General features: G+C 39.9%; 1 protein-coding gene across 1 annotated transcript in view; it reads left to right on the top strand.

Annotated features, from left to right (window-relative positions):
- DNAH5 (dynein axonemal heavy chain 5) overlaps positions 1-12335 on the top strand; it is a 308983-nt gene that overhangs the window by 137001 nt on the left and 159647 nt on the right. Inside the window, exons 17-22 of the mRNA XM_077809166.1 lie at positions 816-961; positions 4238-4412; positions 5496-5735; positions 6724-6914; positions 7015-7114; positions 9471-9607. Of these exons, the coding sequence (XP_077665292.1) occupies positions 816-961; positions 4238-4412; positions 5496-5735; positions 6724-6914; positions 7015-7114; positions 9471-9607 (989 nt within the window). The remainder of the gene's footprint in view (positions 1-815; positions 962-4237; positions 4413-5495; positions 5736-6723; positions 6915-7014; positions 7115-9470; positions 9608-12335) is intronic.

The raw sequence follows: 12335 nt of genomic DNA on the forward strand, positions 1-12335 counted from the left end.
TGGTACAAGCAAAAATAAACTCCACAGGCCTCACAAAACTAAAATATAACCAACTGAAAAGAGAGTACAAATAACATTGTATGGCATGCACCTTCATCTGCAACGGCCTGGGAGAAGAGATGGGTTTTGTAGCCTGTCCCAAAGGTCAACAGATCTGGCTTACTTCAGATCCATTTAGTGCCAAAGATACCTACATCCCACCCAAAAGTTCCTTCATCTCTAATAACTAAAATTACTTATATCAGGAAAAAATACAGGAAAATGGAGCTTAACATGACTCACAAAGTGAATTCTGCAACATTAAATTACCTATCCATAAATGATTTGGGCTCCTGATTGTGGGTGTTTGTCACATATTGTGCTCCACTGTTAATTCATGTCAGATCCAGGTATGCTGAGCTTTGAGCAGTCACTTAAGCTCTCTCAACTGAAACATCTAGAAGAAAAAAAAAGACTGTACTGATGATGCTTGCAAGCTTCTTTGAAGTTAAAAAATGTTATACCTTGTCAAAATGTTTTAATATTAGTTTGGCTATATGGACAGTTAGTGGATTGATAAGTATAAAGGAAAAAACTTGGTTGCTTGTTGCTGCTCATAAGTGGCAAATTTCTTAATTGCAAATTCTGAGTTTGAGTACCAGGTAGTGTTATATGATGAAACGGGGGCCAGATTTTGCTGCACATTGTCTGTTGCACACGTGCTAAAATGGTAGTTCTTAGAAAAACTTTATTTAACGTCTCCGTCCTTTGAACCTCTTTTGGATTTCTTTTTTTTTATTTTTGTTTTTTGGTATGATCTTCTTTTGTTTGGAAAGCTGATCTGGAGCTGCTGCTTGATCGAGTGAATGATCTGATAGAATTTCGTATTGATGCTGTTCTACAAGAAATGAGCAGTGTGCCACTTTGTGAACTGCCAGAAGATGAACCACTTACCTGTGAGGAATTTCTCCAAATGACAAAGGTTATGAGACTTACTCTTCTAAAAATATGTTTAGTTACTCTACATTGAAGTATCTGCTTGCTGAGTGAGTATGACATGACATGAACACTGCACTAATGATTTAAATTACTGAAGTAATTTGATAATGAGTGACTAAAAATGTCACAGTTGTCTGAGAGTGACATGTTTAAAAGGCACAAATGTAGGAAATGCAAGATGTTTCAGTTATGAGGTGGCTTGTTGAGCTTCCAGTGTCAGACATGCTATGGTAGTCACTCCTTGTCCTGTTTTATACCAATAAACTTAATTTGAAGATCCTCCATTCACCCTTTTTCTTCTCACTGTCTTCGAGGTCTGACACTTGTCATGATATGGCACCTTTAAATCTTCTTTGAATCAAGAAGGGCTGGAGGTGCCTGTGAACATGCTTTAGCTGACCGGAGGGGTCAGCTCTCAACTGCCCTGGAGAGCAATACTGTGGAGATGGTTGGGAATTTGCAGGGTTTTTTTTTTAATCCCCATGGCCTCCTGAGCTGATCGGGATAGAGGGGGCCAGTGCACAGGCAAACCTTATCCCTGAGACACTGAAAAAAAGTAGCTCTATGGGGGATCCTTGGAAAGACTTCATTCCCCACAGCAGGATATCAGTTAAGCCAATCATATTCAAGTTTTTAGTTTTCACATGTAATAGGCAAGTGAAAACAAGTATTGCTGGTTAAATCACAGTGAACTCAGGAATGAGGTGTTAGAATTACTTGTAGAATTTAGAATTGAAAACAAAGAACAAATTAATTTTTAACTGAAGTTCCATGGGCTTTCAGTTCCAGGGTTTCTCTTAAAACAACTAACCAAATTGTTTAACTGTTCTCATTGAGCTAGTTCTTATATCCATAAGTAGTCGCAGTGATGTCCTGTGACTACTCACGTAAGTGTTAGCATGGTCAGATTTCCATGATTCTTAAAGCCGTAAGACACAGCAAGCAGTGCATTTCTAGACAATTGTGTAATATAATTTCAGTGAAAGACCCTGTGAGAAGTTCAGTAATCATACCTGAATGCTCTCCCTTCAGTGTAGTTAGGATGTAACCGATTGGTGGAGGAGTGTAGTTTAAAGTCCCCAATGCATGCAGTGGTCAGTGATACAAAGGTAATGGGCATCCACAATCTGTAAATTTGAAATATTTTGAGTACAACTCTAACTTGGATCTAGATAGCTAGCAATAATTGGGAAAACAGAAAAGAAAATGTCTAGGGCTGGATAAAGAATTGGAGTGCTGCTGTGATAACTCTAAATATGGGGATTCTAGTAGGTACATTGATGCAAATATACCTGTAGTACTGAAAACAGTCCTGAAAGAATAACTTCTAAATAGGAGCAAGTGGCAAAGTAAGGACTTGTCTAAACTGAAAAGTTGAACTGCTTAACTATACCAGCATAGTGAGTGATACAACTCTGTGTTGTGGATGTACTTGAACTAGGATAAAGATGCATTACACTGTTCTAGTTTATTCCCATAAGGGAAAGAAATAAGTTTTGCCTTTATACTGGAATAACTGCATCCCCACTAGGGGTTGTGCTGGCATAATTTACTGGTTTTTTTAAAAAAAAGTCACAACCTTAATGTAATAGTTGCAGTGGTACAACAATGTGCAGACCAAGCCTAAGTCACAATTGGAAGTGATCTTAATGGAAGCATAGTATATTACATGTATTAGAACACTAAAATGTGCTAAATGCAGAATCTTTCCAGTTATTGATTATATTGAACTAGAATACCTGTTTGTGTGAAACTTCTCAGTGGAATATGAAGTGAAGCCATGGGCCTCCAGTGCACCCAAAAAAGGAGACCATCAGCCTTACTATGTAGTGGGGAGTGTCTTAATACAGTTATAACACATGTAGCAAAAATAAAAGTATTAGAGCTGACCTCTTAAAGATGGATTTTGATTTTTGACAGTCTATTGACAATGGGGAGGCGTGTTATAGGTGCAGTCAATTGCAGATACCTGTAGCAGAGAAGACTAACTTTCTTGAAAGATATCTTGATCTTTTAGACATCAGGTTAGTGATTAGAAAATCAGAATGGAAAGACATCTCATTGGAAATTATTGAAGTAGTCTATCTCATGTGCTGCTTCAGTGCTTCTGCAAAGCTGCATATTCTCTTGATCACAGGTCCAAAATCAGAGGCTGAACTGAAACTTTCTAAAATAGTTTCACTATGTAAAATAACATGATTCCTATTAAAAGTCAAAACTTCTTTGTCTATCAGTTAAACTTGTAAAAAGTTTTTTCAGTATCTCAGTTTTAAGTTTTGGAACTCTTCCTCACTTTTTTTCCAATGAGAAATTAATAGAAGTGAAAAGGTGGGAACTTCCCCGTATTTTTCAATGTAAAATTAAACTTCTGTTTTGAACACTTTCAACCAGCCCTAATGAAATTACAATAAGAATAGACATGGACTGCTCTGCGTTAATATTTTGTCCCCTTCCCATACTTTCTGTTAACTATTTCACTTTAATCACTGTTGCTCTAAAAAGGTTTTGGTATCCTGCCTGCCAATCTTAACCATGAATGCAGAGCTCACCAGTATTTCACTTGTGACCTGCTGAAAGAATAACATGGAATTGATTAATGCTCCACCTGGACTGACTGACTGATTCAAAATTGGAGAGTTTTTTTTTTAAGAAAACAAAACAAAACATATTTGCTAATATAAATGTGCCAGGTTGCATTATGCAGCTTCTTCCCTTTCTCTGTAGCGTTCCTTATGAAAAGTTAGTATTTGGTAGTGAAAATTCTGAGCAAAGTCATGTGACTTATTAAACTAAACAAAATGACCTTGAAAAACACTATTGGTGAGAGAGCCTGATCATGCCAGACTTGCTATTGCTAACATAATTTTTCAAAATCATGAATCAGGCCCCTTCCTAAAAATCAAGATATTTTAAAAGTAAATTTTGGCTTTCTATGTGCCTTCTGATTTTTTTGAGCTTCTAAATTCATTAAACCTAGAAAGTGTTGTGTTTTTTTTTTTTTAATAATAGCTGAGATTCTCATGCAGTACCAGACTCTAGAAATTGATGCTTTAAGAAAAACAAATATCAAAATAATCATGAGATTGCTTCAGTTCATGACATTGCACACTTGATCAACTTTCATACCTTATTCCATGTCTGGCCTTACTGATGGTAGTGGGAGTATTCATAGGATAATATACCACTAAAGTTGTTTGTGCCAGCAAAGACCAAAAAAAAAAAAATCAGACTCCATAATATTTGATGTATTTATTGATAGGAGTTCTGTGTTCAAGGTGCACAGACTTTGCATTTGAAAAGCTCATTGGTGGAAGAAGCAGCCAATGAGCTGATAAACATGTTACTGGACACAGAGGTGCATTCCAAAGGAGAAGATGAGAAGTCAGTTCTGCTTCCAGTCACTGCTGAAATGAGTGAGGTGAATGAAAGTACAGGTAAGAGGAAACACTTCAAAAGCAGTTTTCTTTGCTTCACACTTAGTTGGCTGTACATGTAGATAAAATATGCTGAGGGCCCAGAGGGCTCATAGTTAATATGGTACTTAGACACTTTCACATCGACAGATTACAGGCTTGAATCTAGTTTAGAGTGACTGAAAGGTGATATGAAATCTTGCAGCTGCTTTCCTTATGTGAAGTAGGCTAGTGACATCAATCCAACTCGCACAGTCAAGTGTCCATGTCACAGAAACTAGCAGTGATAGGCATTATTTGGCCACCACATTTCATAGAGAGAGGACAAGGCTTGACTGGATAGGCAGAAAGATATATCTTCACATTCCCAGGGGTAAATCTACTAGGTCTGTATTTCAGATTTCAGAGTAGCAGCCATGTTAGTCTGCATCCACAAAAAGAACAGGAGTACTTGCGGCACCTTAGAGACTAACAAATTTATTAGAGCATAAGCTTTCGTGGGCTACAGCCCACTTCATCGGAGGCATAGAATGGAACATATAGGAAGAAGATATATATATATATATACACACATACAGAGAAGGTGGAAGTTGCCATACAAACTGTAAGAGGCTAATTAATTAAGATGAACTATTATCAACAGGAGAAGAAAAACTTCTGATTATCACTACAAAAGTTTTTTTCTCCTGTTGATAATAGCTCATCTTAATTAATTAGCCTCTTACAGTTTGTATGGCAACTTCCACCTTCTCTGTATGTGTGTATATATATATCTTCTTCCTATATGTTCCATTCTATGCATCCGATGAAGTGGGCTGTAGCCCACGAAAGCTTATGCTCTAATAAATTTGTTAGTCTCTAAGGTGCTGCAAGTACTCCTGGTTTTTTTTAGGTCTGTATGTAGTATAGAATTTAGTCTTCAGGTCACTGTAAACTGCAAAGTGGACAAGACATTATGGGAATCCACTCTCTTACACTTCTTTATGAAGATGGTATTAAAAACTGTTAATTTCCAGACATGTAATTGCATTCATGTTTCTCTCCTTGGTTTATTAAATTAAGTTCTAAATTACTATAATTTTATTGATCTGCTTTTAACAACAGAGGAGGAAGGGAGAAAGGAGAAACTGGCAGCCTCTCATACAGCAAGTCAGATTATGGCTGGGATGTCTCCTCCTTTAACAAAGAAGAAGAGAAAGGAGATGGAAATGTTAGCGGAAGAAGCCCAAGAACTGCTTACCCACTTCAATCACCGCAATATTGATGCCCTTTTGAAGGTCACTCGGAACACTCTGGAGACCATACGCAAGCGCATTCATGCCTCTTCTGCGATCAACTTCTTAGGTAGCCGTAGATTCTACTACTTTACATTTTAATTAGTATGCTGAAAAGAACAATTAGACATGGTATCCTACTACCATGCTAAACCAGGGCCAGATCTTCAAAGGAGGGTGGAATAGGTGAACAAGTAATTTTGTGGGCTGTCTTGTTACACCACAGTTGCCTGCGTTGTACATTTCCCAGGGAATTTCCCCCCATAAGATGAATCCCCAGCTACTGGTGGGTTATGTTTATTATGGAAAAACTAAATATAGGTATTTTGGGGCCAGATGTATGAAAGTAGGTGTAGCCTTGTGCATGCATAGGGTGACCAGACTTTGTAACTGAAAAGCTGGGACACTGTAACCTGTTGGGTCTTGAAGTTTGTATAGAGAGGTTTGGCGCTACAGGTATCAACTCCCTCTGCTTCTGAGCTGACAAGCTGCCACAGACAGACACAGGTCTTTTAGGATTTGTTCATATATCATGAGAGAGTACACAAATCCAATTTATTTTCTTGGCAGCCCACCTTTAAAGACATAAATAAAATTAGAGGCTTCCATCTTTCATTTAAGTTGCATCTGCAATTTTGTGCACCACAATATTTGAGTATTCAAAAATCATATCCTATTTAATGTACAAATCTGTATTTGAGTGCACAGATCAGATTACTTGCTGATAGTTTTGTTCAAATGTTCATATAGCAATCAGCTTTTGTGGTGGGGGAGGAGTGCATAAAGTAATGGCATAGAGTTTAGAGGATATTTGTATTGCTGTTGACTTCAGAGTCTTCTAATGCAGCTTCAGTTATGAAATAAACAGCTGGAATAAGTGTTCCCCTTAAACAGTACTAAGTTCAATATCCACCAATATACTGTATTTAAAAAAAGCTGTAGATAGTGAAAGCAGATCACTTTAAATTGGTTTAGTTTCATATCTATGGACAAAATAAAGAATACTGTACAGGTTTTTAAAACTGTATTTCTAACAATCAGTTTTGTTCTTCCTTTAGACAGTGACAGTGTTTCTAAGCAAAAACAGAGTGCTCAGCCTATTTTTCGGACTAGTATTAACCTGTCTATCCCGAATATCGTTATGATGCCAGCTTTGGATGAGGTACAGCAAACACTTAATAAAGCTGTGGAGAGTATTGTCAGTGTCATGAAGGGAGTTGGGCAGTGGAGTAAAGAGAGAATGTCTAAGGTTTGTCTTCAGTAGACTTCCTTTAAAAATATATTTAAAAATCCTGCTCTTGAAAAATTTCTGACAGAAAATAAATATGATCATTCTACTTCCTACACAGAAAAAAATGCTAGAAAGAAAAATAGCTGCTTTGCGGCGCAGTAGCGAAGACAGTGATTCTGATGATGGAATGAGAGAGACTGGCATCAAAAATGCTCAGGGTAATTAACTTTATAATATCACTGCCTCAGATTTAGACGTAAATGTTGTCTCTCCTTCTGTATGTGTTCCAGGATATGGATAACTACTTGGATATGAAGATGATATCACTCAGAATTCACTAATCGTATAACACCTTTGAGGCCAGATTTGTGGTGCATGAGCAGAAGAGGGTGCAAATACAGTGAGGGGCTGGGCACAATCCCTGTGCTTGCTATCCTGGTATATGAGGACCAGGAGGGTCTAGAGGTCATACGTGACCTCCCATGGAGATAGATGGGGACAGTCTTTTGCTACATCTGAGTTACTTGAACTGGCTTAAGGAGAGTGCTAATTGTACCCTGCTAATGGTGTTGCAGCCCTGGCTTTGTGATGTTTAGCCCTCGCAGTACCTTCATAGGAATTCTGGCTGAGGAAGCCAAAATGTTTGTGGGGACTCCACTATGGTCGGATGTTTCCATGACCATTCCAATGTGCACTGTGGCTTCACAGCCACAATATAGTTTTTTAGACCTGCACTTATCTTACCCCTTTAGAATGTTACTTTACACCAAAAGCAGAGTGCTCTTACATTTCATATAAGGAAATGTATTGCAGAAGTGATTGTAGTGATCACAGAGAAGCGGCTCTAATGGTTTCAGGAGAGGGTGCGATAGGGACTCTTAAAGACAAAGTTTATTTTGTGCAGCCATTTACATTCAGATACCTAAATGATTAAGAACACATTTTAAGGTGGTGTCTACTTCCTGGGTAGTGATTTATAGTAGTGTTGGAGTAAATTTGAATTTAAGCCAAATTCATCATATGTATCTATTTATCTTGGGTACTTACATAGTCCCTATTAGTGTAGTATCTGAATGCCTCAAGCCTGCTAATATGTTTATCCTCACATCACCCTGGTAAGATAGGGAAGTGCTAGTACTCCTGTTTTACAGATGGTGAACTGAGGGTCAGAGTTTAAGGGGCTAGCCCAGAGTTGCCACAGGAAGTCTGTGGGGGAGCAGGGACTTGAAGCCAGGTTTCCCAAGTCCTAGGCTAGCACCTCAATCACTGGAAATAATCCTTGAAGTAATACTTAAGCACACATAACGCTAATTTAATGACAGGTTTCAGAGTAACAGCCGTGTTAGTCTGCATTCGCAAAAAGAAAAGGAGTACTTGTGGCACCTTAGAGACTAACCAATTTATCTGAGCGTAAGCTTTCGTGAGCTACAGCTCACTTCATCGGATGCATACTGTGGAAAGTATAGAAGATCTTTTATACACACAAAGCATGAAAAAATACCTCCCCCCACCCCACTCTCCTGCTGGCAATAGCTTATCTAAAGTGATCACTCTCCTTACAATGTGTATGATAATCAAGGTGGGCCATTTCCAGCACAAATCCAGGGTTTAACAAGAACATCTTGGGGGGGAGGGGGTTAGGAAAAAACAAGGGGAAATAGGTTACCTTGCATAATGACTTAGCCACTCCCAGTCTCTCTATTCAAGCCTAAGTTAATTGTATCCAATTTGCAAATGAATTCCAATTCAACAGTTTCTCGCTAGAGTCTGGATTTGAAGTTTTTTTGTTGAAGAATTGCAACTTTCATGTCTGTAATCGCGTGACCAGAGAGATTGAAGTGTTCTCTGACTGGTTATAACATTCATAAACCAGTCAGAGAACACTTCAGACTGGTTTATGAATGTTATATGCACATATATGCATATGAATGTTATATCCACAGTATGCATCCGATGAAGTGAGCTGTAGCTCACGAAAGCTTACGCTCAAATAAATTGGTTAGTCTCTAAGGTGCCACAAGTACTCCTTTTCTTAATGCTAATTTAGTACTTCAATTTCTTCGGCTATAGGATGGAGAGGGTGCCTTTTTGGGATCCTCTTTTCATTAATATCAATATACCTGAATGGTGGCCCACCTCCCTCTGCTTGAGATGATATGACTTTATCTTTCTCCAGAGCTGGTTGATGCTGCTTCCAAATGCCACATTTTTTGGCTTAGTCACTCTAAGTGATGTACATGGTATAAACTCCTGGAAAGAAAGAAAAACAGGGATTGTTTGAGTGAGACCGAAACAGAGCGCACTGCCCTACTCTGTGCTGGGGACCTTGAAGTGAAGGTTGCTATTTGGTGACAAGGATTGTCTGTTCAGTAGGTGTCTTTGGTGAAGAATGGCTTTGTATCAGCCACTCTTGGAATTAACTATACTCTTTTGATGGATTAAAATATTAAGACTTAGAGGGAATAGCTATTGAGAGACCATGTGTCTTCAACTTGGGAGTTTTGTTGAACTGAAAATTATAACATTTTCTTAAATTGGTCTTTACAAATACTTCTAATGGCTCTGTCCTTTTAGATACTACCTCAGAAGTAGCAACTGCAAACTTGCCTGCTCCAGTGCAAAACAGAAACCACTACAAGAGTGTTTCTGAGAACAAGGAAATTATTAAATTGGTCTCTGTACTTAGTACTGTCCTCAGTTCTACCAAAAAGGTAAGCGAGCAGGGTTATGGTTGAATCTTACAATCTATGGCAATGTCCTTATGCTATGCAATATAGGGAACATACAACACTGAGCTAATGCATATAGGATGGTGACATGCTTTTAAAAATTGCTTAATAAGAGCAAGATAAACTATGATGGTGGAGAGAGAACATTTGTAGTTGCAAAGTTGCATCATGTCTAGAAAGGGTAACTTTGAACAGTAAAAAATCACACAGCTCTGAAAGGTTTATGGAAGTGCAAGCTTATTGTTTAACATAAAACTGAAAATTTATAACAAGTCCATAGGGTGTGAATTACCCCACTGGACACATCTGAAAGAGTGTAGCTAGTACATCTTAATGATCTATGACAGAATTAGGGGGTAATTTTTCACTAGTGGCCAAGACACCTGCTACAGAAATGTATTGGTGAGAAGGGTGAGGTTTGAGAAATGTATTGGTGAGAAGTATTGAGGTTGCAGGAACAAACCATCCCGATGGTAATAAATAGTAAATATGGTGGGCGAGCAGCTTGGCTTAACAATGAAGTGCTTGCTGATCTTAAACACAAAAAAGAAGCTTACAAGAAGTGGAAGATTGGTCAAGTGACCAGGGAGGAGTATAAAAACATTGCTCAGGCATGCAGGAGTGAAATCAGGAAGACCAAATCACACTTGGAGTTGCAGCTAGCAAGGGATGTTAAGAGTAACAAGAAGGGTTTCTTCAGATATGTTAACAACAAGTAGAAGGTCAAGGAAAGTGTGGGCCCCCTACTGAATGAGGAAGGCAACCTAGTGACAGAGGATGTGGAAAAAGCTAATGTACTCAATGCTTTTTTTGCCTCTGTCGTCACGAACAAGGTCAGCTCCCAGACTACTGCACTGGGCAGCACAACATGGGGAGGAGGTGACCAGCCCTCTGTGGAGAAAGAAGTGGCTCAGGACTATTTAGAAAAGCTGGACGAGCACAAGTCCATGGGGCCGGATGCGCTGCATCAGAGGGTGCTAAAGGAGTTGGCAGATGTGATTGCAGAGCCATTGGCCATTATCTTTGAAAACTCCTGGCAACCGGGGGAGGCCCCGGATGACTGTAAAAAGGCTAATGTAGTGCCCATCTTTTAAAAAAGGAAGGAGGAGGATCTGGGGAACTACAGGCCAGTCAGCCTCACCCCAGTCCCTGGAAAAATCATGGAGCAGGTCCTCAAGGAATCAATTTTGAAGCACTTAGAGGAGAGGAAAGTGATCAGGAACAGTCAGCATGGATTCACCAAGGGCAAGTCATGTCTGACTAACCTAATTGCCTTCTATGATGAGATAACTTGCTCTGTGGATGAGGGGAAAGCAGTGGACGTGTTATTCCTTGACTTTAGCAAAGCTTTTGATATGGTCTCCCACAGTATTCCTGCCAGCAGGTTAAAGAAGTATGGGCTGGATGAATGGACTATAAGGTGGATAGAAAGCTGGCTAGATCATCGGGCTCAATGGGTAGTGATCAATGGCTCCATGTCTAGTTGGCAGCCGGTATCAAGCAGAGTGTCCCAAGGGTCAGTCCTGGGGCCGGTTTTATTCAATATCTTCATTAACGATCTGGAGGATGGCATGGATTGCACCCTCTGCAAGTTTGCAGATGACACTGAACTGGGAAGAGTGGTAGATACGCTGGAGGGTAGAGATAGGATACAGAGGGACCTAGACAAATTAGAGGATTGGGCCAAAAGAAATCTGATGAGGTTCAACAAAGACAAGTGCAGAGTCCTGCATGTAGGCTGGAAGAATCCCGTGCACTGCTACAGACTAGGGATTGAGCGGCTTGGCAGCAGTTCTGCAGAAAAGGACCTAGGGGTTACAGTGGACAAGAAGGTGGATATGAGTCAACAGTGTGCCCTTGTTGCCAAGAAGGCTAACGGGATTTTGGGCTGTATAAGTAGGCGCATTGCCAACAGATCGAGGGACGTGATCGTTCCCCTCTGTTTGGCATTGGTGAGGCCTCATCTGGAATACTGTGTCCAGTTTTGGGCCCCACACTACAAGAAGGATGTGGAAAAATTGGAAAGAGTCCAGCAAAGGGCAACAAAAATGATTAGAGGGCTGGAGCACATGATTTATGAGGAGATGCTGAAGGAACTGGGATTATTTAGTCCACAGAAGAGAAGAATGAGGTGGGATTTGGTAGCTGCTTTCAACTACCTGAAAGGGGATTCCAAAGAGGATGGATCTAGACTGTTCTCGGTGGTAGCAGATGACAGAACGAGGAGTAATGGTCTCCAGTTGCAGTGGGGGAGGTTTAGGTTGGATATTAGGAAACACTTTTTCACTAGGAGGGTGGTGAAGTACTGGAATGCGTTACCTAGGGAGGTGGTGGAATCTCCATCCTTCGAGGTTTTTACGGTCAGGCTTGACAAAGCCCTGGCTGGGATGATTTAGTTGGGGATTGATCCTGCTTTGAGCAGGGGTTGGACTAGATGACCTCCTGAGGTTCCTTCCAGATATTTTATGATTCTAAGGCAAGATCCTGAGTTCTCAAGTAAAAGTTCTGCTAAAGCTAGTGGGAGATGGACCTCAGTAGGACTGGTGTATTAAGTCCTTAGACAAAAATGCAGCTGCTGCCTCTGCAGCTGTGGAGGGGGGCATAGATGTTCTGCAGGCTGAGGTGCAGTGGTCTGGCTGTGGGGAGATAACCCTATGGGTGTATATTTCTTGCATTCTGTGGTGTTCATGGTGTGAAAGGGGTGGGCCAT

The sequence above is a fragment of the Eretmochelys imbricata genome, chromosome 2 (genome assembly GCF_965152235.1).
Source record: "Eretmochelys imbricata isolate rEreImb1 chromosome 2, rEreImb1.hap1, whole genome shotgun sequence".
In the NCBI taxonomy this organism is placed as follows: Eukaryota; Metazoa; Chordata; order Testudines; family Cheloniidae; genus Eretmochelys; species Eretmochelys imbricata.